Source organism: Struthio camelus, chromosome 10 (assembly GCF_040807025.1).
Source record: "Struthio camelus isolate bStrCam1 chromosome 10, bStrCam1.hap1, whole genome shotgun sequence".
NCBI classification, from domain to species: domain Eukaryota; kingdom Metazoa; phylum Chordata; class Aves; order Struthioniformes; family Struthionidae; genus Struthio; species Struthio camelus.
Genome location: NC_090951.1, coordinates 13,533,330 through 13,560,072, shown reverse-complemented (window position 1 = coordinate 13,560,072; position 26,743 = coordinate 13,533,330). Strand labels below are relative to the sequence as shown.

The following is a 26,743-nucleotide window of genomic DNA, read 5'->3' as shown; positions in this document are numbered from 1 at the left end:
CTCACTTTTCCTATGATTTCTAAAAGTAACCAGTCATGCTGTCATTAAAGAAACACAGCTGAGAAGGCAACAGAAAATGTGCCCACAAATATTAAAGTAATTTAATTTTCGGACTTCTAAATAATGTTCTAAAGAAATAACTGTTTTCAAAGGGGGGAAAAAAGAATTGAAAGAGAATCCCAAATATTTATGCATCACTGAAGCACTGCAGCAAATTTTCAAACAAACAGAAAAATGCCATCTAGAAAATTTAGCAATTTTGGATTATCAGTATCACAGCATATATTAACTGTGCTATGTATAAATTCATCTGCAGGGATAGAGGGGTCAATAACTTGGTACGCACACAGATGAAGGCAAGGTAATCTTTGAATTTCAAACTTCCTTGCTCATCTTGGTATGAATCACAACCCATCTTGATAGAGCAGCAGTATCATATTGCGCTTAGATAAACAGGAGGAGAGCAAGAAGGGGATATTTTATGTTCATCTTGCAAAACAGAAAACTGTACGTATGAACCACTGCAGAAGCTACTCATATAACATGCACACCTTAATATAACATATATAAAACCTTATTTGTAAAATATTATGTAATTTTAGAATAGAGAATCTTAGGTTTAAACAAAGATGAGAAATTTCTTCTAATCTGGATGCATCTGTGCCTTCCCAAATCTTGTATTTTGTCAAATTCTGTTAAAGGACTTTTAAAAAGCATGAGCCAGAGTATTGCTAGCTTATATTAAAACAGTGAGAGCCATTTGGCGCTACGTGGATTTGAACACCAGCGGAAGGAGCTTTGAGGCAGCAGAGCATTGGCACCACCTCTCCCTGCAAAGCGTGCCTGCAGCCAGCGCAGCACTCTCGTAAATACTTGTTTACAGATTTTTTAGCACATATATGTGCACGCACAGAGCTAAAGTTTGGAAGGCAAACCATGCCTTTCACCTCCCTGCCCACACAGCCGGCAGCGGGGGCCCGGGCAGGGCGCAGGGCAGAGGCGGCCCTGCAGAGCACGGCGGCCCGGGGCCATCGGCGCAGGTGGGAGAGCGCGGGCCGCGCGCGATCCCCCCATGCCCACGCGCGTGCACACACCTGCGGGGAGTGTGGGCCGGCTGCTGCCCTCGACCGTGCTGGTAAAAGCACAGCAGCTCTCCGGGGTCAGAAAGGCAGAAGTCTTCTCTTCCATTTACCACATCCACGGCCAAGTCACCGGGACCAGGCTGGGGAAACATCTACCCCCGCATCCACCACCAATGATCAAAAGGGTAGATTTAACAACATTGAGGCCTGTTATAAACACACCTATCCAGCTAGTATTTACGAGCCCAAACGGGTAGCTGTTGTACTTGTGTAACTTCCAGCGAAGTTGCTGGAAGTCTGAAACGCAACAGGACTCCAGGATGAGGCACAAAAACGTATACCATCGATCTGAGTGACTCCAGGAGCCCTTCACCGCTATTGAAGTCCATCACATACAATAGTAACAGGAGCAGATAGCGAGGCAACCTACGTGACTATGTCTTGACACACCGCACAATAGCTTCATTTAGCTTAATGTAATACATTACAAAGGCAGCACAGAAGTTAACATTAGCCCACAACATAATGGACAGATAAGCGTCTCACCATGGTTAGGAACATACCCAGGTTCCACTATAAGCTCTATTTCTAGCTCCTCCTTTCCTCCCTCCCCTCAAACTGTACGAACAGCAAAATTGGTCTGCTTGAAAATACTAGGCCTATGTCAAAGGCAAAAAGTATTTCTGCAAAGTCTGGGGGAAAATGGGCAACTTATTTTAGCCTAGAAATCCCCCTGGACTCTGGAAGGGAACTGCAAAGACACAGGGGGAAGGCACAGTTTTCCATTTGACAGCCAGCTGAAACTCAGCTTAGAGTTCCCTCCTGGAAAAGCAGATCTTCCTTATTTTATACCAAAAAGGCCTGCCTTTTGGATGCCGAAAGGTCCTGTCTTCTAGTCTCAGTTTTAAGTGTTCTTTTTTTTTTTTTTCTTTTTTTCAAACAGTCCTGACCATCACCTGGAGCACGAGGCATGTTACAAAGTAACAGGCAACTGCTTTTTCCCTGCTGCCAAATACTCAAGTTACTTTGAAGTTCACTGAAAGTTAACTTAAATACAAAGCTATTTTGTAAAAGTTTCTCAGTTAGAGCCACCACTGTAATTTACTAATTTGCTAAACTTTATCCCAAAGTTCTTCTGATATCACGCTAATAATATGGTATTTTTAGATTGAATGAAGGTAACACCATTTTCATTTTTTTTAAAGTATGAATATAAAACCATATAGTTCCACTTTTATCTTCTGAGGTGGAAAGTTAGTCAATTTTTTTTTTTTTTTAATGCAAGAGCTACAGGGAGAGCAAGGAATTACAATTAAGAAAAGGAACTTTCAAAACTATGGAAATAACTAAAAGAAGCTTTAAATACAGAAACGATCAGAGTTCAGCTGTGACATTTGCTATGTATCCTCAGCAGAAAGCTTGAGGAGTTCGGCCCATGAATCGTGCACAGCCTGAATAAAACATTAAGTTTTTATATTACATTACTATGGTCAGAAATACTTTGAGGAACACCCTACCACAGACATGAGCTGGTGAGACAGCAGTAAAAAATCTGGAATGAGAGTCAGGATTCTCAAGTTTACTCCAAGATCCGGTTTGCTATAGGACTTTAGCCAATCCATTTCATCCCTCTCGCTTTCTCTTTCTATGACCAGAATTACTGCAATAGCCAATAAGCTCTATTATATACCTTTGCGTCAAGTTCCCCGTAGGTCTAAAAGTAGCTTCACCGACTTTAACGGAGTTGCATACCAGCAGAGACTTTGGCTTTCATATCGTGATGTTATAATTAACTGACACTGCTGAAATTCTTTGCAACCATCTGTAGTAATATGCAATACAGTTACACAGCTACTGCATATGTGTGCAGTTATCACTGACATATTGACAGCCCCTGGAAAAACAAAAGCAATATATTGTGTGCATGATCTTCAAGTGCTGAGTAGCATTCTCAAGCCAAAAAAAAAAAAAAAAAAAAAAGCAGTGTGTGACAAAAGGGTGCACGTCCTCCCATGTTCATTGTCGGAAATACTGGTCCTCACTCACTCAACACTTCAACTTTTTTTTCAGTGAAGCTAGTAACAGTGATAAATCCACACATTTTGTCATCAGGTGGATTTCAGTTCTAACCCAAAACGCTCAGATTTCGGCCTCTTTCGTTCCACATACCCTCGAAGGAGCACGCGAGGCACAGCAGGCTGGAGCTGGGTTTCAAGTCCTGCTTTGCAGCCCACTGAAGGAACAGGTGAGGAGAGAGGGAGACATGGGCACGTTTCTCATCATCGCCCAACTGTCGTATGCTCATTTCCTTAGCAAGCGTTGGAGCTACAGGCTTCAGCCGCTCAGCGTTACTCAAAGTAGGGCCTTGACAGCAGTGATTAGTGAATTTGTACTGCCACACTTAAACAAGCCAAGCCTTTTCGTTTACAAAAGCAAAAAAAGCCTTACACACTTTACTCAAACAATACGTACAGCAAGAATTGAAACGTGACGGTTTGTAAAAATCAAGGTCTTTTTTTTTTTTTTAAATAAACTATGTGAACACAATCATTCATCTGAAAACTGTAAACCTCACCTTTATCGTCATCATTTTCAAGAACGTCTTTTTCCTTTGAAGTTGGGATTTTCAAAGGTCCCTGGAAGTTAAGTGCCCAGGTTCCTATGGAATTCGCAGTGAGATCTGGGTACCAAAATCTTTCAGAATCAGATAAAAAAATATTAAGAATTAAGTGTAGGATTTTCATACTGTCTTACGCCAGCCTTCAGCCAAGAGTTTTACAGCTAGGAAATAAGCTCCTGAACACAGCAAGAAAACCTTGCAGGAAGTTTTGCTGAGATAATGCTCACTGTCAAAATATTCTACTTCACCTCACAACGTGATATTACACAAACTGTTTCTCAGTTTTATTTTTCATAATAAGAAAAAGAGGTTAAATACTTTGAGAGAATTAAATACTGTTGACTAGACTATACTGCAAGCTCTTCAAAGCAAAGCCCATGTCCTTATATATTTTTCTACTTTATTTAGTACAATGGGTCCCTGATTCTGAACAGGGCATCTGGTTACCACTACAATAAAAATAAGGAATAACTGTAAGTTCAAACATAAAGAAATGTCATAATAACCCCATTCTCTATCAAGAAGCAGGACATCAAAGGAAACATAAGAAATAATGTAGCAACGATAACTGCTGTTAAATTCTATGTATAGCCTGTTACTTTAACACATAGCAATATCCATATGGCATCAATTATGTGTCTTTTAGATATTATAGGTTTAAAGAAAATTGGAGAGGTAGGGTATGGGGATAAAGTTTAATAAACAAGGGCTATATTTGCTTTTGGTGAAAAGTATACTGTACTACTCATTTAGGAGATCATAAAGAAGGCAAACCTCTGGAGACATGCAAAGAATAATCCCAGATAAATGAGCTGATTCTGACATTTTTGTGTGAGAGACAGCAAAGAAATCACAGTTTTATGAGAGTATTTTTCCTCACAGGAACGGTTAGAAAAATGCTGATGAGATGTCCCTAAACGTTGCACAGATATCATCAATTACGCATTTTAAAAAAGAATAATTAACTAAATCACTGTTCTTAAACGTTATTTGCCAAAAGCCCAAAAGATTATTTCCAGTCACCTACTGCGCTACACGCCGTACACAGGCACATTTTACAATATTTGGCGTGCAGTAGCTGTACGTGGGTATTGCAGCAGTGACCTCTCATTTCATAAGCATCTCTCTATACCTGTAACAACAGCAAGTTCAGATATAGATCACTGCGGTACAAATTAAATACCCGCATTTAAGCTATGAGACATAATCACTGAATAAAGCAAGTAAAGCCTCTGGTATATGGAGGAAAAGAATATGAAATAGCTTTGTCTCTGTGAAATGCAGAGCCTATAATACAACAATCTTATAAGGATATCTTACACATTAAGATGCTTTGCTGGGAAAAAAACTAGCAAAAACTCTTCAAAGCGTAGGCAAATTCGAAATTTAATTCTTTCTTACAATGCCATCCCTATTTTAAAAAGGGGTTCATAAAACACTTTATGACACAAAGAAAAACAAAATAGTGTTAATGTATCCTTCTAGAAAGACTAACCTGCAACATGTCCCAGTGTCTGAAATCAAACATCTGCATTATTTGATCTAATGCTATTAATAAACATGAAAGCTCTGGCACCTGTGAGGGAGTGAAAAATGGAACACAGAAGTATCTTTTAATTAAATATATTAATGGTAAATAGTACTTCAGCAAGGGAATTTTACTTTTTATTTTTATTTTTTTTTTAATTTGGCTGTAGACTAAATATATACTCAAGTAACTTTCAATTATTTCAATATATACTCCGAGAACTTCCCCGCTTTATTTGTTCACAGACTCATTTGCTGCCTGAGGTCTCGGCTCTCAGGCGCCTACGCTGCGGCGCAGGGGAGGAAAGAGGAGCCAAAAGGAGCAGTAAGGCCACGTGCCCGGGACAGGACCCACTCTGGAAACACGTCACATAACTGAAGATCTCTGGGTCTGTGAAACTGCATCAGCTTAAGCAAGGGGACAGATGCGAAGGAGCGGCTTTCCTGGGCGCGCTCTCAGGCGGCACGTGGCAGGCTGCCAGGTGTAAGTCCACAGGACGTGCAACGCCCGCAAGAACAACGCTGCATGCCCTCCTCGGCGCTCCCCCCCTTCACTCGCGCCCAGGCGAGCGCTCCGACAACCGGTACTCGCAGGCTGTCCCCGGGGCTGCTTTACCTCCCCGCGGAGCCGCCGCGGCCTCGCGGGTTCGGACGCAGCCCCGGCTCCCGCTGGGGGAGGCTGCCAGCGGCCCCTCGGCGCAGGGCGGCGACGTCCTCCAGAGCCCTCTCGCTCCCAGCGACTCAGGACCTCCCTCCTGCTGCAGACTGTGGGGAGAGCATGTCCCAAACGGCCACCGATTATACTCTACTCACGAAACCTGCGTTTTAAAGGGACGAAGAATATGAAGACAGCTAGCTGTTACTATTATCTTAGACCGTTCTTGGCTGCTTAACTTACTAGTGGATCGATCTAGTGAGAACGCACGAGTTCTTTCAGTGAAACATGCGTATTAGATTAACAGTCAAGAAAAGGTGAAAATTAAAAATGAGGAAAACATTAACAATAAGACTTTTAAAATGCAGGGCATGCTGGATAAAGCAGTTACATACTGGAAGTAGCAGGAACCAGTAGCTTAATTTCTTGGGTTTGCATGCGCTCAGGTACCACACAGTCCGAGACGTATTTTTCAACAACAAGCCGATACGTTTTCTGTCTGATCGTTATGGATTTTGACAACATCATTTTGGACGCTTGGTTACTAAGATATCAATAATTAAATGCTTTCGCACTTTGCTCTGGTGGATACCGGCAACTTATCTTTGTCCTCTAAAGAAGCTAATGGTATAATGGGCAAAACATCAAGAATAATTAAGGAAAATGCTGGTATAAGCTCCATCAGAAAAAAATACAACGTTAAGTATGGCTCCTGCTTGAAAACTCGCATTCTGCGCTTAGTTTCCAAATCAGGGAAAGATATTTCTTTCTAGTAACTTTTAGCTGTTTTATCTGTGTTTAGAGAAAGTACGTACTGCAATCCATGATTTAAGAGCCTGGCCAAAACAGCAGTAGCCCTTTACAAGAAGCTTCCCTCTCCTTTTGTCTTTTTCTTTCGAAACGTCCCCTGAAACACAGTACCGCTGAAAGTCACAAGCCTTGATTTGCAGTAAAGATACTGCAAGCTAGTGACATACCAAAGAGGATGGGCGGGAGGGGAAGAATTCATTTTAAAGAGCACAAAGTCTATTTTAAACCTAAAACGACATAATCTAAATAGGCCTCCAAGTGGCAAACTGGTACAGGGCAATTTTAGGAGATGAGAAGTCCCTTCTTAGAGGTACCAGACACACAAAAAGGTAGCAAGAACTTAAAGAGCATGTAATAAGTAATAACTTTATTACAAAAGTACTAATATCTTGATGCTGTCACTGTGAGACTCCAAGGCAGAACAGATTCATTTGGCTGAACAGTGGATGCAGCTTTATACAAATGATTAATACTTGGCAAACCACCTCTACTTGGCTTGTCACCAGCAAATTCACTATACTTCCTTCCCGGCCCTCCATTGTATTTTATATAATGACAGACTATGCTCCAAGATGAGCTGAAGCTCCTGCGTCCTGATCAAACGCAATGACATCCCCCAGGAAGAAATCTGAACAGTCAGTTTAGGTATGGTGGTGAAGGGGGGAACTTCAACACGCACTAGGGGTCTAGCCCTAGACCTAAAATTTGGCAAGCATCCCTGCCCAGTTATCATGTTATTCTATACAGTGTAGGAATGCTTAAAAACTGCATAATTTTTTTTTAAATAATCAAAAAGCCCACAGAATAGATTAACGACAGCATACAGCACTGCTTTTACACAACCCTGGGGAAGTCCCAAGCATAATTAAGCAAGAAATAAGGCACAACTGTCCCTGTACGTTCCTAGGGAAGACAAGTCTTAAGATAGAGAATTACAGGACTCAAACCGCATGGCAAATCCCAGAAATTAGGAAAAGACACAAGAAAGCAAGTTGAGCTGAGGACAAGAAGGGTAGCACAGTTGCTTTTCGGCTGACCTGCTCTTGTGAAATACCTGAAGCTAGACAGAGGGCCAACACACGATTTCAATCTCTCTCACCCTAAGAGAGGCTGAACTGTGCACCCTACCAAGCGTCAATACGAACTGGAAAACTTTAATGACTTATATCCTACCCATTCAGAACACAAGGACCATAACTGTTGCCTGATCTAGAGCGGGGCCCCCATGGATAAGCAGTCGCACGTTGCTGCATATCTCTCTACTCAAAATGTATAATCCTGCAGTAATTTACAAAGAAACACTTCTCAGTTCCTGTGCATAACAAGTTTTGTCACCAACTTGAATGCTGAACAAAGTTTTTAACAACAACTGTATTAGCTACACAAATGTTTATCCATAATCTACAAATAACTACATTTGGAGAAAATGAAATGCTGCCTTTTCATCATTAAATTATGCAAGACTTGCAATCTTCATGAGTAAATTTGTTGCAATGAAAATGGACATCTCGGTATGAATTACAAAGGACTGGAAAGTCTGAAGTAGAAATAAGCCACCAAAAACTAAGAGAAAAAAATATTACAGGAACCAGTATGTCAACCCTAATTGCATAATTACTTTTTGGCTTGGTCATACAAGCTAGAAGCAAGAAACGAGAGACAATGGTAATTTCTTACTGCTGAAATGAAGGTGTCAAACTGTCTTGTATGCTCTGTGTGCTCTAAGCTAAAGTTTACATTTATATCATGTTACTTCAATTACAATCTTAAAAGGGACTTGAATACTTCAGCAGCATTAGGCCAGTATTCATAAATGTTAAACACGCACGCTACCAGTTGTCTCTGTAAATACAATTTCATATATGTGCTTGTTATTGAAATTCTACCGCATAGATCAGGTTTATTAAAAAAATTAGTTTTGTTTTTCAAAAACATGTACATTTTTAATAAATGTTCTGAAGTTATTATTCTAATATTTTTCCTGAGGAATTTAAAGATTCACAAATTAACAACAGCAGCCACGTGAAATAAAACAAAACACAGTAATATTTCTGGACCTGATTCGACCAGTCTCACTCACAGCACTCTAATTCCAGTGACAGCCTTATTATAAGAAGCTACACCACGTAAAAATGCAGAATTTAGCTCATAATGCGACTTGTCCAAAGTCAGAGCAGAGGGGAAAAAAAAAAGAAAAATTAAAAAAGCATGCTCTGTGCGCTCTCCATTTCTGACCTCCAGTTTACACTGCCTTTCTTATATTTAACTTACGTACTAAATGCGGAGACATGAATCTGCACCATTCTCATACCATCCAACAGGGCAAGTCATTAGCTGTCTTTTTCAAAAGCAGCCCAAAGCAATCTTTATGCTACTGCACATTATTGTCACTTTATTTTATAACTTATTTGTTTTCATTTCTTCAATTTTTCTCTTGTGGCATTGACTCTTGGTACAGTACTGACAGATGTGTGCGTTAGAAGAGCAAACTTTATTCCTTGGTAGACAGGCAGAAATCAATGAAACAAAGACTGCTTTACAGTAAATAATCAGAATAGAGGATGTAAGTGAAACAAATGTTAAAAACAGAAACTGAATATCTACAGAGTGAGCACTTGTGTGCATACTCAAAACCACACATGGGTATTAGGATTGTCTCAACCAAGTATGATAAAACTTCTCTTCTAAGCCACATTATCATATATTTCATAGATACCACACAGTTTTCTACAACACATTTTAGGAATATTTTGAACCATTTTATTGTGACTATTGTCAAATGCCTTAGTCATGCACAGAATTGTGTTAAGACTTACAGGACGAAAAAATGCTATAAATAATATATTCTGCACAGTTACTTAATATATTTTTACAAAAAAAAAAAAGCCGTTTAAGAGAGGCAAACCCTGCTCAACACTTACATGAGTAGTCTCAATGTCAGTGAGATGGCTAATAAATAGGAGCCTTACTGTTTGTCTGCAAGATATACAATTAATTGAATATGCTAACAAGTAATATAAAAAAGTACTTCAGCGAAAGCGTTTTCCTGAAATTGTCCAAAACTAAGCATAACTATACGCCATAAATAATTCAAGAATATCTTTAATAAAAACATAACTTTTGATTTCCTGCAAATGTCTGAAAAAATGATCTCATTTATAAAGTGCATGGAACCCTTTCCCATTTGATTTTTTAAGTAAGTGATTAAATATAGCTTTTTGTAAAGAGTGAGGCCAGATTTTAAACTGAGACTCAGGTGCCAACACTGACATGAGCAGAAGCTATATCCACAAGATTCAAGACCAGTTTTGGCTCCTTTTTACCTAGCTTCCTCAATCTCTAGCACAGGATATGAGTAATTGTGACAACTGTAACGTTAGCCATTTTGGCTTTCCTTAGACTTTTTCCTCCTTTTCTGTTTCCCAAAGAACTTGATGAGGATTTTTTTTTGTTGTTTTCTTTCCTTTTTAGCTTAGAATCATTTGACTAGTACGAGGATTTTTTTTTTCTTCGCAGCTGTTTAACCTCCACTAAAGTTTTTGAATTGTGAAACCTCAACAAAAGAGACCCCTTCCTTCAACAACTTAAAATGCAGTTCCTTTTCCTTAAACTCTCCTTATATCATATTGAATGACTAATGATAGGAACATACTGCCAAACCACAGTAAAGGCTAAGTATACGCAGCAACACAAAAAAGTTAAATTATAAATGCCGCCTCAAAGGTATCACCCGAATATCACTGCTTAACTCCAAAGCTGCACAGGTAAGCATTAATGCGTACGGTTCTCTTGTGAAGTATTTTCCCTGCTGTTTTACAGGTTGAAAACCAAGGTCTACAAAAATGAGTGACTTGCCTGGGATGCAGAGAGGGGAAGGAAAAAAAAAAAAAAAAAAAAAAAAAACAGGAACTCTTATTTCACAGGATTGTTACCATAACTTTTTTTTTTTTTTAATCCAAAATTACTTAGAGTACCAAAGGAAAAAAAAAATCAAAATAAGGAGCTCACAATCACGACGACTTACTGCAAGACCTTGAAAGTGCTGACACTCTAAGTCTCGCGTCTATTGGCAAGCTCCACAGCTGCGAGTTTCACAAGCACATAAGCCCGACTCCTCTTCGGGCTACCTTTAGCAATATAACCATCAAATGGAGGCAATGTTTAGGTACAACTGCACGGACATAAATAAAGTGTCTTTCTTCTGGATTCCTTCAGTACTGCTGGATAAATAAAAATCTGCTCAATACTAAAATGTTATGTTTCTACATAGTTTTATTTTAGCTCAGGAAAAAGAAAAAAAAAAACATTACTGTTATTTTCTGTGATCCCAGTCTCCTTTGGCTGGCAATTAACAGACCCACTAGCATCTAGTCACACTGTGCTGAAAACTGTATGTTCTGGGTACACCAAGAGTGTGTAGAACAGATTTCAAGTACATTTTCTTACCAATGAATATAGAAGAGAGGGCTAGCAAGAGTTTCAAAGACAACTATCAAAGTAGCATGTATTTTATTGAATACCAATACTGTCATACACTTTACTTCATACAATATATGTTGGAAAATAATTAGTACAGTATGCTGATTTATACTGAGGATGAATTAATGTATCTAATTTTAGGAGACTAATCTCACTGTAATTTTTTTTTTTTCCAAAAAACATTTATCATTATATATAAAAATATATTTATGTATCCTTTAGGCTCTCTTGAACCACACACCCTTTCCTTAGCCAGACTTGAATTCAGCACTATATTTTAAAGTTTTAGACTCATTAAAGGTATATATAAAGATATTACTCTGTATGGAATATAGTTCTCTTTATAACTTTAAAATAACAGCATTTACTGGATGGTTTTGACCGAAGGCAGGTTTTGCGAAGTTATTTTTAATAAATAGGTCTTAGGAAACAGAAGAATCTAAAAATCAAAGCATATCACTGAAAATTTGTTAACATAAATATTTTTAATACATCTATATAGAAAGCGTGTACATGTTTTCAGACTAAGCAAGGTAACACGACATTCCAAATATCAGAGCTTTGGGTAGCTGAATCAACACTGTATCCTCAAAAGAGGATTGCATAATCGAGCTGCTGACAGACTTGAGATGCATTAGAAGGCATGGCCACAACAAAGCTTTAAGGGAAATATTTTTTAAAATTGTTCTCATGTTCGATTTTGGTTCAATGTCAAATTTAAAAGAGCATCTTTTTCACTTTTCATAGCTCATAACAGCTTGTTCATCTTTTTCTGCTTTTGTCACTGATATTTCATGTCTGCCTTGATCTTATTTTTAATGTAATTTACATACATACAAGCACCAAAAGATAATAATGATACTAACACACAGTGTAGCGTGGCTAAAATGTGACTTGAAACTTCAAGACTGCAGCTGTAATTGATGCTCTGTCTTTGTTTGCTGTGTTTTGTCATAACGAACAGGAGCAAAAAACTCTGATGAAGACGCATTTTCAGAAAATGTCATCTATTCACACAAAGATTACAAAAAATACTAATAGTTTTAGGAGTCCTAGCTTGCTGTTGTGTTACCCACCCTGCGGCTGCCAAATATATCAGGTACGATGCAGCCAGCACAAAACTGCCTATGAACGTGCAGACTCTACCTAGTAAATCCTGATGTTTTATTGATTTTAATGGGATGTCCATTTTAAATAGCAATGCAAGAACAGCAGTAACCAAGGGGGAAAAAGCTACTGCAAAAATTACACATTTACTATGGTTCTTCTGCAGAAATTCATTTACAAAAATGAAAAACAACCTTGGCATGTATAAAAACTATTCTCCTCTTTTTATTTTCTTCAGAAATATTCAGAGGCAAAAAGCGTTTTTTCCATACACAAGAATGTGTAAAAATCACTGATTCAGTACAAAACTATCTCCAGAAGATAAGAACATCTGTAGTGTTCTAACGCTACAGTCTAAACACTGGGCGATAGGCCTTGCTCCTTCAGTTTTCAGCAATAATGGACAATGTGTGCCTCCTGACAATATAATCATTATAAACTTTATTATTACATGGTATTTCATGAGATGTCTGGCAGCTGATTGCTGAGATACAGCATAGCATATACTTCTCCCACACTTTTCATGGATATTTACTGAATTCCAGTATAACCTAACCTGTTAATGCTTCTGGAATGTATAAACACTGTTAACCGCTAAATTCCCTGTATCAACATTTCAGAAATAACCATTAAATAAGTTGGTTGCTAACTGCAGAGGAAGCTTTTGATTTATTGAATAAAGTATCATCATGGGATGGAAATCAAAATCACATTTTTAGGGAGACATGACACGTTATCCATAATGAGACGCAATTTTGTACTAAAACATTCAGAATAAAGAGTATGTTTTTAGAACAGAATCTATGGCCAAACTTACACCATACAGTTAGCTATCAATATAAACATACTTTCCACTTATAAATTAATGCTATTACAAAAATTAATAAAGCTTTCTTAGCATCAAATTGATAATTGCCTAATTATTCTGAAACAAATCAAAATAGTCTACCTCTCTGAATGTCATCAAAGAAAATATTTGTTCCTGGTTGGGTCATTAGTATTACATCCCTCATAAGAAAAACAACTGCTTTACACCTACTCCCAACTCCTTTAATGTTCTTAAACATTTAAACATGCACAAAACCACATTTTTTGACAAGATGCTTTTGAAAATCCAACCAAGAGGTGTCTACCAGAATCTGTTTCTGTCTAAGTTACATCAGCAACGAGAAGAAGCACAGCATTAAGTTACCAGTCCAGGTTAAAAAAAAAAAAAAAAAACCAAAATCCTGACCTTGGGGTGGGGTTGTTCCCTCTCCCCGCCAAGTTCTATTCTTTGCCTGATACTACAGGTCTCAGTGCGAGTCCTTTAAAATCAAGGGTGTCAGTAAAAGAATCATATTTGAGTTCAACAGACTTTGGACTGGGTCTTAACAAGAAGAGACAAGAAAGTATCAGCCCCCCACTGCTTATTCCCAAGGACAATCAGTAGCGATACAGAAGGCTCCAAACCTTTGCCTCAAGCAATCAAGAGCTAACTCAGTCGGTAGAATAACTAAAAGCAAAAAAATCACCCAAAAGAATCTCTGCGACCCAGGCTAATTCCCAAATGCAGTAAGGGCACTTGGAGAGCCAGCCTAGGAAGCTCTTGGATTCTCCATGCGCGTGGGTCTCGAAATGGGCAAACATCTGCCCAAAAAGCATGAGTGCAGGCAGCTCAACTGGGAAAGGACTTTTCAAGGTTCCTTCCAGCTCTATGTCCCACACTTCTGCAACACAGACACAGACCCAGCAGAAGAGCAGAAGCTCTTCGCTGAGCCACGTCTCGCTAACTCCAGCCCGTATCATTTCATTCTCACTAACGATAGCCCTGGAACGCTTGACGTATAATAGCGGACATCAAGCTGTTGCTGCACGTAGGGTGACAGGCACGTGGTGCAGGTAAGCAGTTCTTAGATCTGGTCCATCACATACGTTCTGCTGGATCACACAGACCTGCTTTTTCACATGGGCTGGATGCAGCTGTGGCGTGGATGAGGGGCCTGCACCGTAACACAGCGGTGCCACCCATACCCAAGAGCAAGCAGCCTAAAGACCTGAGGGGAAGGTTAGGGGTGGGAAAGGGGGAGCTGACAGCCACTTTAGCACGCTGAGAAATACACCCCTGAAGAGACCGACTTTCTGTCTGGTTCTCAGCTCCTAAATCACACTAAAAACAGATACTACTAATATCCAGATAAGCAACTGTTGTAGATTCAAGGAAGAATCTAACGCCTCCTTTCTCGTTACAGTTGTGTCCCACACTGAATAGGTCCAAGATGCCAAAGATAAGAACGCAAATTCCTTAGGATAAGAAATTGCCACTTTAAAGTTTTGGGAGAGGTTTTATCTGGAAAGCACACTGCACATCAATGAGCTGATAGATTTTAAAGTTCGCTACATGCTCAGACTTTAGCCCAGGAAAGCACATATATCCAGCAGAGCTGCACCAATGTGGCAAAATCTGGGAGACTACAGAGTTAATATTATCATACGTTTGTGATACTGCTGGGAGAAGACCTAGGCATGGATTAGGACTCCATTATGTTAGGCATCACACAAACGCAGAACAAAAAGACATTTCTAAAACAATCCACTTATGCAATGTAACCAAACTCTACTTTGCATAAAGTTGCTAGCAGAATCTAGGTATACGCTCCCAAGACTTGCTACAATGCACAGCAGTTATCTTTCTTACCCTCAATTTTAGCTATTTTGATTCCTTTTATCAACATTCAGTGAATTAACTTTGCAAAATTTCTCTAGTGTCTGCAAAGAAAATATTCTTGATTTTACCCTAATGCAAACAAGCAGTTTTGCTAACTAAAAACCACTACCAGGGAACATGTCAAGAAATGAAAGATGTTTTCCTCTGAGAAATATTAAATACTTTGCTTTTTTTTCCCCACAACGATTGAGCACACAAGTTTCAAAAGGATGATAACTTTGTTTTGTAATGTGTTTATTGCTTAATCATGAAGACCAGATTGAGCATTTGAGTCACACAATTTTGCGTTGCACACTCCTAGAACAAGAATGTGCTGTAAAATTTTATTTCTTTTTCCTTCATTCAGCTAACTGCATGCTTGTCCTACTGCTTATTCAGCTCACCATCTCAAAACGAAATGCAATCATATAGCAAAGATTTCACTACTGCTAGACTATTCTATATAGAAAACATAAGCATGAGGAAATAACGCATTACTATTCTCATACATTACATCGGAGTACTTGCTAACTAACATAGATAAGAAGCACTTCATTACAGGCCCAGAGTAAAAACAAAGGAAGACAAGGGATCCTGGATAAATGATACATTGCAGTATATAAAAAACACTCCCATACTTTCTTTGCTGTTTCAAATTCTATTTTCTACTTTTAAAATATTCTTTCGAATAAAAAGTTCAACAAGTCAGACCAGTTTGTCTCTCCATTTTACCTATAAAGTTAAAGCAGCTGCCAAAATTGTACTATTATGCACAAATTATCTAATTAAATTAATATGTCAATTGCAAAGTGATTTTTGGTTAACTAGAGCCAACAGCATACAAAGCAAAGTATATGTTTAAAATTAAAACAAAGGCACAGTGTACAAAGGATTTTGAAGATAAGTGAACTGGGGTAACATTCAGATTCAGATATGTTTATTTTGGGGACCCTAAACCAATTCAGATCTCTACATAGCAGTCTCCTTTTGCATCCAGGGCACTAGTCCTTCCTTTCCCTTTTCTCAAGGGCATTTCCATTCCCACTCCTTTCTACACAACCACCCTACACATTAAAGTCAAAGTAGTACACTGTCTGATGGCTTGTATGTGGTGAGCACGCATCTTCAAGACCATCTAGCTCTGCTCCTGGACTATCAGGTGACATGAGCTGGTCACCTTACACCAATGACAGCAAGCATCATACTTGAAAAAATATCCTAGAAAATACTCTGAATAAAACAAAATACTCTTTATACTTTCACATCATGTAAGTACATACAAACGTATTTCATACGTTTCACAGCAGTAGTGCTCAGACACCAAAGGAAGTTTACTTGGTGAATGCCAGGACGCTTCCCAAGCTTCAGGCTGAGGCTGCAGAAGACTCTTCTTAAACACACTGGTGACAAACTGAAAATTGGAGATAAGAAATATTTTTCTTTCACTGCATTAGCTTGTAGGACTGAAACCCGAAAACTGTTGTACATATAAAAGATGCAACAGCAACCTAACATTAAGAGGAATAAAAAGGGCAACTAACCTTAAAGATGTGAAATAAAAAGTATCTCTCTCTCTCTCTCTCTCTCTCTCTCTTTCTCCCCCCTATCAGAAATCTTCAGAAGTAAACACATATTCTGAAACCTTTAAGGAGACGCTCTCTAAAGACAGTGAGAAATGCCCTGGATTTCTTGCAGTAAGAAAGATAGAATTGAAGAGTATCTGTCAGATAGCTGCAGTGTAAGGGATGGGAATATGCATGTGTATGTATTGGGGGCGGGGGTGAAGAAAAGCATTATATGCTTATTCAGTTCAGCCAAGCATAGGACATAGTTCAGCCAAGCATGTTATATATATTTCCTCAAGATATTTTTCTCAATGTACGAATATCATGTAATTCAGTGGATTCTGTTGAGATACTACAATCTGCTTAGCACAGTGAGTTAAATGCTGGCAAATGCTTGATTATTATTTGACTGTTTAAACTCCCTTTACATGTTCTTTCACCAATTAAAAGAAAAAAGTCTACTATCAATTACAGTTCTGATGTTTGATTTATTCTGTCCGTTTTTCATTTCATATGAACAAAAAAGCAATTTAGCTTTACCACCTTCAGTACCAAGGTATTTCAACTTCCCAAACAGTTTTCTCTAAACAAACGCAAAAGAAACATGCATCTGGGGAAGGATGAGGAAGGTAGTAGGCCAGAAAAATCTTTCCATAGAGTCCAACCTCTTTCACCTGTGAATCAATAAATATTGAGACTGGGGAATAACTACTGTGTCTTCTCTCAAGAACACACTAGGAAAAGAGTCTCGGAAAAAATCAGAGGGAGAAGACCACCTAGATTCGATGAGCAGAGAGAAACAGATTATCATGGGGCACTTCTGTCTATATTCTGCTAAGAAATCACTATCAGACTAAGCCTCAGATGCCTATATTCCAACATGCAGCCATCTATCCATATGTCTCTTATCCAAGATTTTGTTGATATCAGTGCCATATATCCCTCCTCTGGGGAAAATCTGAACTATTGCCACAGTTCCCCTATCAGTAAACAAAACAGTGATCAGCAGATACTGAAATACAGCAAATACTACAAAAGGTATCAGAGCGGTCCTGATATACGAAAAGAAGAATCAGTTTCACAACAAAAGAGGAAAGAGTTCTACAGCCGTAAACATGTTACCTTGCACGCAGGAATAAATATCCCACATATATATAATGCACAAAAACATGCTGGAGAAAGCACCGCACACCCACACACAAGCATATGCCCATTTGCCCTGTATAGGCACAAACAATCCTAAATTTATGACACAAAAAGCCTGTAGTATGTCAAACTGAATTATCATTACCTATTTAAGAAAAAAGAAGTTAGCCCAATTAAAAAGTTATCTGCCAGCAACTCTAGAAAACAACCTAACTACACATAAAAGTGCTATGTTATTAGCCATGAGTAATGCTGACTTTGGTCACACGATGTATTTAGGATATTTCTACGGCTAATGCTAATACATACTGCTATGGTTTCTGAGAGACGTTAGCATTTCTTACATACGTTTTAGTGAACTTACTTTCTGAGGATCCACTAAATATTAACTGAAGCTACAGATATTTTCCAAGTCATCCAAGTTAACTTCAGCCTGAACTTCCTGCTACCAATGCTGAAACTGTAATAGCTCTACACAGCAGATGCGTCATATCCAGTAATCAGATGGTACCCCATTTCCTTTTTAGCTGTGTTCTCTCCTTCTCCAAGTAAATACGGGAATGATTACAAGTGAAACAGGGTGTAAGAGCAGAAAACGTGATGCAGGCTACACAAAGTTAGCAGAGGAGCTGCTTCTGACATCCTGCTGCAAGGAAATACGCAAAGAATAATCCAAGGAATTATCCAATGTGAAAGCAATGGGATGTGTAATGTGATTTCCATTCTGCTATTTTTAATTCCCAATATTTTAGCGCCTACTTTCTCGCAAATCTTACTGATAATCAACACTAATAACTGGTTTGCATATTGAAAATAGTGGTTTTGTTCTTCTGATTGCTCAGACTTGAAGCTTCTCTGTCCAGTTCTAAAAGGCAGGGTAGAAGCACGAAATCAAAAACGAACAAACACAAAAAGGGGGGAAGTGGCAGTCACTTCTGTTTTACTACCTACAAAATATTCAAAAAAAAGAAACTCTAGTAATGCAATCATCATAGTTAAGCTCTGCTGTGATCAGCACGTCCACAGATATCTTAACTTCTAAACACGCACAAATGCCAAAGTGTTTTTTTCTTGGACCACATGAGTACTTATCCCAATAATCAAAAATATGCCATTTCTTTCTCACAAAGACGGCTTACAGTGTTACGGCTTCAAACATCCAGCTTTTTTGGTGTTCAAACCAGTCTCCTTAACTCATGGAGTCATTGCAATAGATGCTTTGCCCAGCTGTTTTGCAGACATAGGGTCAATGATCCTTTACACGAGAAGTACATTCCTACGTATGCTTGTGTTGGGGCACGCTACGCTGAATCTACTACCATGGTATCCCAGCTCCCTTGGAAATCAGATTTTGCAGCATCCTTGTTATCATTCCAGCTAAAAATAATGTGATTGCTGGAAAATCTGGTTCAGGAACCAGGCCAGAAGAGCCTGCTATTCCACCATCTGATTGGAGATGAAACAGTTCTTGCCTCAACCTCTCTCCTACACTGAATGGAGAGCAATCCTGTAGACGGGTCAGGCTTCGCCTGCCTTTCCGATGGCACAGCTAGTAGAACTCTGACAGCTGCTCTACAGGATAGCAAATGAGAGAATACATTGAAAAGGTGGCCCAGAATGAAAAAGCTGGATGAAAGCCTCAGGACCCTTACTTGGCCTGACTCACCATACACTCCGCTAAGTGCCAGTGAAGATAGCAATGCTGAAAGAGGCTTAGGGCAAGCATGCAGGAGATTTGTGACAGAAAGTTAGAACTCCATGTCAAGCCTTTCATGCAAACAATAAATATTACTTCTGCTCATAATCAGACTTTTCTCCAGCATCGTCTTTGAATGTTGAACCTTTTTCAATTAATTAAAAACTATGCACTGCAGAGTGCATATTTTATCAGCCCTCAGCTGCTTAAGTGTCTAGAAAAGACCAGGCAGTTTTTCTTTTTTCCAGGCAACCCAGAGCAAGTACTTGCAAGGGTCATATCTTTTTAATTATCTTTTCTCTCTTTGATTAATTATTCCGTCTGACAATAGCGTGTTTCTAATGCTATTCACCTGCCTTTGATGATTGACAACTTTTCTGTCTGATTCAAAGCAAACAGCTGCTGCCATGATTGCCTAGCAACCAGGATGTGATGGATGAGCCCCAAAGATGGATGGCTGCAATAAATCATGTCTCCAGCTATAAAACTGAAAAAAGGGATAAGAATAAAAGCGAACAAAAAACAAAACAAGGTTTCTTCCCATGAGTGCACTCAGCTCCTTACCAATTACACCTGAAATGGACTTTGTGTCTATTAATAGCAAAGTTTTCTAATCAGTAAGACTGCAATGATGCCATTTGTATCAAGGTGTGTTTACAATTGTTACAGCAAATTGGCACTTGTACTTCAATTACCTACTGTGTTACCCAAGTGCAGGCGTAGGAAATCAAAGTTTTACCTTCTACTGTTGAAGGCTTTATAGAAAATATTACAGTTTTTACAGGGTTTTCTTGTGAGGTTGGACTTGAATGAAGTGTATAAACTTGAATTCTTACTTTTGGCAACTGATGGACTGCACCAAAAGCAAACTGAACTGAATTTGCAAAAGGCATAAGAAACAACAGATTCTTGAAAAACTTGTTTTATAAAACAACTCATATAAAGTCACTGAAGGCTTTGCGAAATATGGTGTGAGCCCAAATGCTGTATGTTGTTTATAAAATGTTGCTGTAATTCCTTCTTGCTATCAAGGCATCTAGCAATCAAAGAAAAAGTTCGTCTGACAAGCAGTGCTTCAAAAATAGCATCTACCTGCACAAATTCAAGACTAATTCCTTTTAACAAAAACCTGTTCCAGTCTCATTTGCCCTATCATTGTTATTTATTTAATTTTTCTACAACGTGCCAGGAAAGAAACACTGAATACAGTTTGCCAACTCGGAACAAGTTTCACCTGGCTGTGTATCACCCCTGTCCAGAGAAGTTTATGCACAAATACCTAATAATTTTGAGTTCTAACACTACCTACTGCTGAAGCTTCGATCTCGTCATAGTCGCTGCCTGCGCTTCCCAGTTCAGACCTAATTGCCTATATAAAGCTGCTTCCTTAATTCTTCCAGCAGGTGGGGGTGTCCTGGTTCCAGGAAAAGTACTTCAAAAGAGGGAGAGATTGCCCTTGCTTTTTCTCTGGACAGACCATCTATCTGCAGTATCGTTCTGACCACGCGGGAGTAAACGCCAAGATTCAGAGGTTCACTGGGTGAAGAGGGTAGATGGAAAAGAAAAATGTAAACGCTGAAATAATATTATGTGCTAGAAGTTTGTTTTCTTTGCTGCTGCGGGACCAAAAAAGCAGCCTACTAGCAAAAGGAAGCCGGATTGTGTTAATCTTTTCACGAGCTCATTTTTAAAGCATATTTTTTATACTGGAGCTGACAACGTCCAACAACGCTATGCTTACACAGCTACAGTCTTGCCTATATTTTAGTGTCATGTACAGCATGCAGCTTTACTCGTGCAAAAGCGTGCCTGTCCCCTTGCACAGGCCACAGCTTTGGTAATGTCTTCACAATTACTGAAATTCTCCCACTAAAAACTTAACTCTCTCTGCCTCTCTCTCTCACACGAACACACAGGCACACAAGGAAATCCAGCCCCTGAAACAATTGTAAGGCACTCCTATAATGACCAGCTAGTATCTGGTAACAAACAATGAGAAAGCAAAGCCATCAATCAAAATGTGCACATCGAGGCCTCCATTCTGTCCCAGCTCATCCAACTCTCAAGTTACAGCTTTACACGGCAAGTCTAAATAATATTCAAAATGATAAATGGCACTATAAGCCTGATATCCATCATCAATCTTTTTTTAAGGAACATCCATCTTCAATAATGCACGTTTGAATCATGTGAAACCAAGAGCTCCCAGATTCATTTACACAACCCCCAGCAAGCTGGTGCTGCTTGAATGATACGTGTCAGCCAGCTTTTCCCAACTGCCAAAGCAAGGAGGAAAAAAAAAGAAAAAAAAGAAAAAGAAAGAAAACGAGAGAGAGAGAGAGAAGGAAAACAGGAGGGAAAAATCTTCAGAGGGTTGAACACCACGACTTAGCAGATAATATGAAAGAACATAACCTCTTCAGTCACTCCGCCAGCTGCCCCCCTCCCACCGCACACGCTTTCCCTCTCCTCCGGTGCCTCTCCCCGGATCAGCACCGCTGCCGGAGCCACGCGGCGCTAAGGGGAAGAGACAGCACTGCTCGGATCCGTGCTTCCCCCCCAAACGCCCCCTCCTTGCTGTCTGGCAGGGCCCACTTGATAAATGACACATGTCATTCTGTCAGGAGGGAAGGGTGGGTCCGTGATATACGACTCTGCTGAAAAGGAAATCGACTGTTTGGCATGGTGCGGCTATTCTCCACCAGGATTTAGTTTCAGAACTCCAAAATGAAATCTACCATGTTTCAAGTGCACGGTCAGGGCAGGCCGACGCGCGGCCCACGGAGGGTGGGTTTTTCTTGGTTTTGGGTTTTTTTTGTTTTGTTGGTTTTTTTTTCCTTTTTAATCCTCTCTCTGCCCTTCGGATTTCAAAAAGCTGCTCCACTGACTGGAAACTGCAGAAGAACACACATATATCAAAGTCTTCAATAGTTATGATCCATGATAAAATTTAAATAGGTTGAAGGTTCTATTTTTATTTATTATTGGGGGGGGGGAATGGCATGCAGGCTTGACACAAAAGCAAGATAAAAATTAGCATGTTTGAAGTAATCGTCCCACAGCTTGACATCTGCATAGTAAATTTTAAAGGAAAAAAATGTGTCAGGCAGGCATGAGCTGTTCCCTCCCTCCCCCCCTCTTTCATTAGCTCACTGGCAGGGTGGCACTTCTGAACCTCATTACTGCAGGAGGATTTATGAAGCTGAACCCAATGGCAAAGAAAAGGCATCTGTCAATAATTGTAGGGAGCTGCACTCACAGCTTTGAAATCTCATTAAGTATGCAGTTATCAGGCATAAAGATCAAAAACATTACTCAACTCCGACAGAATCTTATGGAGGAACATTAATTAGCAACAGGCCTACAGTACAAAAAAAAAAAAAAGAAAAAAAAAAAACAGACTTCCTCTCACACCTGCCCAACCCACAAACCAAAAGAAACACTCCCCCTCCCTTCAGAAAAAAATAATTCCCAGCATCTGAGACTGATCAAGTACATGAAACAAGAGAGAGAAAAAAAAATCCAGTTGAGACAGTCTTGGCGGTGAGGAGAGAAAAGGAAGAAGCTGTCAAAGTTGAGAAGGATGTCAGCACTGGCCCTGATTACAAGGGCCTATACAGTTCCCAGGCCTTTTATCATCCCTGCCATCAAAAACAGACTCTGTGTCACAGATGGATGACTGATGGCTGCCAGTCTGGAGCAGCCTCGCCAAGCCTCCAGGAGGCCCCTGCTGCGATCTGGCCCTCCCGCAACAGGCTTGACCTAGCAGGAAAAGGACTTCAGGCACCGAGCCCAGTCCCAGAGACACTCCAAAACAGCACCCTGTTCTGTTCTGCCGCAGAACAATTCAGCGCGAGGTTGGTTGGGGTTTGTTTGTTCAGCTTACAGAAGTTAAATGTAATACTTCTGCTCGCCATGCGAGAGACTATGCATTATTTGAAAACAACACAAGGGGGAAGAAAAAAAAAAAATCTCCTCCTAGTCCACACTAAAGCTATTTTTCTAATTTTCTTTATAGTTCGCATTTTAACCAGGATTTGCATGCTCAGTTGCTTAGAAAATAGGGGAGAGTAAAATATAAGTTTGGGGGAAAACGTACAGATTCATAGATGTAGCTGGATCATAAAACCAAGTGACCTTTGCAGCATTAAGTATGGTGTGCAACTAATTAAGAACTATGCCCATATTAACATTTTTTGTTTCAGAATCAGTGACATCAGCTACACCGCTTAACCCATTGCACATATTTTTTTCATTTCCTCCCTATCAAAAACTATGTGTGCAAACAATAACTCAAAGCTACTTGTTTAAAAAAAAAAAAAAAAAGTGGTGAGGGGGAACACTTTCTATAGCCTTTTTTCCCACTTGGGACTACATCTGAAAAACTCCCTCTAGTTACATGCTACCCTTCATACATTTTATATTTCCCATAATTTTAGACCACGAAGAAGCTTTCGGTTGTACAATTCCATCTCTATGTTATTTACTAGGTACTGGATTTTAGCACAATGTACAAATCCGTCTCTATTTCATGAAACATACAGTGGTATTTACATGTCACTTGTAGCAACACTGAAGACTGGCTTCTTAATGAACTACATCTTTAATGGAGTACAGGATCAGATACGTACGCACGCACATAAAAGGCATTCTGCCAGTCAGAATCTTTTCGATTTCCAAAATTCGTTCATTTACAAAGTAGGTACTTTAAAATAAATGTTACCTTTGACAAAATAAGGAAGTAGAGGGTTTCTTCTAAAGAAGATCTTTTTCAAAGGATCTTTACATAAAGTGCTACAATAAGGTGTTTATATTTTTTCATATGCTTACCATATTACTTTTATTATGTGTAGCATCAAAGTGATTATAGCAATTACATCTAACAGAATTAATTATAGAACATCCCATCACTCCTAAATACATAATGCATTAGAGGTAAGCCAAAGAAAGAAAACATCTTGACTGTAGTGACTATTGTTGGAATAAATTTTTCTCTAAGCATAAAAGCAAGTACTAAAGTAAATATATATATATATATATATATGTATGTTTATTTTTATATATGAAATATATAAACAAGCGGAGTAACATGTTTAAAATGTTAACTGCAAAAATTTGCATACAAAGGCAGGTACATTTTTTAATAGAGATACTAGCCTGTGTAAAGCTGTACTAGCACAAACATCCATGTAAAATCCATTAAAGTTTTTTAATCATGAAATATGGAAACTAGCCAATTCACCTAACCAATGTGTTAGTACATAAAGACAGGAGTGTATGGGTGAAAGAGTTACAAGCCTTTACGTATGCAAAATAAATTCACTCAAAGCTTCATTAATATTAATTTAAATTCAGAACCCATTTACATTAAATTGTTCATTAAAAATTGCCTATTTTATGCAACATGCATTCCGCAAAGAACACATAAGAAACTGAAACAGAGGGCTCAATTTAATGATGGAAATATCAAAAGTAAATGAATTTGAGTCATTCCAAACGAATAATAAAACAGCTCTTTCCTCTATGCTAATGTGTTAAGTTTGGCGGGAGTTTGGCGGAAGGGCATGGAAACTGCTTTGCTTCCCTCTCACTGTAGCTTAGCTGGTGCCCTTTTGACCTCTTTACCACCATACAGTTTTGCTAAAACAAGATTTTTTTTTTTTTTTATGGGCAGGGCAAAAAAAAAAACCTCCATAAAAATGTTAACTAATTGTGAGGATGCTTCATCACTTTAAAAACCTTACACTGATTCCAACCAAGGTCGAGCTTAGCTTAGCTGTTTAAAAATAACCCCTAGTATGAAAGGCTGGGAGGTGAGCAGTAACGCAACTTGGGAATGGAGAGTTCTTCATTCGGGAAACTCCCACACCAACAAAAACAGTGAACTTACACGATTCCCAACAGCTGTTCTGAACGAAGAAAAGACTCATAATTAATAACATGTGTCCTGACAGAATTAATTAATAATTGACAATTAAGTCTAAAATACAAAGTTATTCGTGAGGAAGCACACCTATAGTGTCCGAGCAAGACAGGTAATGGAACTGGTAAAGCGCTCTCAGGTATTTTATGATCTTCTGGTAACTCCTTTCCTACTCTCCCTCCGCCCCCAGGGGAAAAAACCTTTGAACGTTTTCTGAGAAATATCTTAAAGTTGATGCTTGCACCGAGAATTTAAATTCTGCAGATTATCTTTCTATTGAGATGACCAAAATATCTGTCAAGATCAAAACCAGGCAAATTTAGTAGAATAAATCTTGCAGTCTCTAAAATTAGGCTCCACTTACTTGAACCCTTACGGTTCCTTTTTAGGAAAATTGTAATAAACAATTTCAAGCTCTCACTCTGTTCCACTCTGCAATATTATATGTAAGAAAACTACAATAGAGTTTCATGTACTATGCTTTAAATCCTTTCAGCCAATTTTTAAGCATTTTTTTTTAAATGTTGCAATCAAGAAAAATCAATTGACTAATTTTTTTCAATCCTCCTGCTTTAGGTAATGGCACAAAAAAAAGCAACACATCCATTGTTTAGTAGGATTTTTTAAATTAATTTAATGTCTAACTGCAAATGCTGGAAACTAGAATTAATCTGTCTGGGTAAAAAAAGGCTTACAGACATTTAAATGCATGTATCGGGACACTTTATCAACCTAACATAAAATTGTCATCTTATCTTATTATATGACTATTTTATGCATGTGTCAAAGAATTTAAAAATGAATGCCTGTCTATTCAGTCTAATTACAACTGCATATTATCTGCCTGGATGTACCAGTCCATATCATTGTTACCAAATACAATATATTGTATTCACCTTTCATTTTTAACTTAAGGTTGATAAACCATAATTTGGGCGTAGACAAATTTTAAAAACACACATACACACACGCACACACACGCAAACCAGACTCAAACACCTGAGGTAGACTGTTTAGTAAACGATGCTGAAGTATTTCATAGATAAGATAACGCACGATCGCTCTGGAGCTGCTATTTTCAATATTGTATCATAACCATACTCATACATACACAGTTACTTGACAATGCAACACTTCAGGCATCTTAATATTTGATCTAATAGCAGTATCTTGTAAATAGAGCTATATTAAAATTTGCCAGTCCACATTTGGATTCTCTAAGAAACAGTCATGACGCTGGATTAAAATATGGACTATTATACTGTAAAACTAGTAGTTACAAGGCTTCTTCTGAAAGACAACATGTAAGGTTTCTTTACATTACGGTAAATTTCTTCTGTCCATTCACTATTCACCACCGTGTTCATACGTAAGAGTGCACACAGCACACTTAAAAATTTACCACGCACTTCACCCTGAAGGTGATCTTTTCTACACAGTTCCCACT

General features: G+C 38.8%; 1 protein-coding gene across 3 annotated transcripts in view; it reads right to left on the bottom strand.

Moving 5' to 3' along the window:
- Positions 1-26,743, bottom strand: part of TSHZ3 (teashirt zinc finger homeobox 3) — a 66,299-nt gene that overhangs the window by 32,527 nt on the left and 7,029 nt on the right. The window contains exon 3 of one of the 3 annotated variants that reach the window (XM_068956055.1): positions 3,658-6,047. The exons of 1 other annotated variant lie outside the window; for it this stretch is intronic. In XM_068956055.1, the coding sequence (XP_068812156.1) occupies positions 3,658-3,826 (169 nt within the window). In that variant the 5' untranslated portion in view covers positions 3,827-6,047. Of the gene's footprint in view, positions 1-2,772; positions 2,865-3,657; positions 6,048-26,743 lie in introns of those variants that run through there. One more of the 3 variants, XM_068956058.1, reaches the window with a different exon arrangement.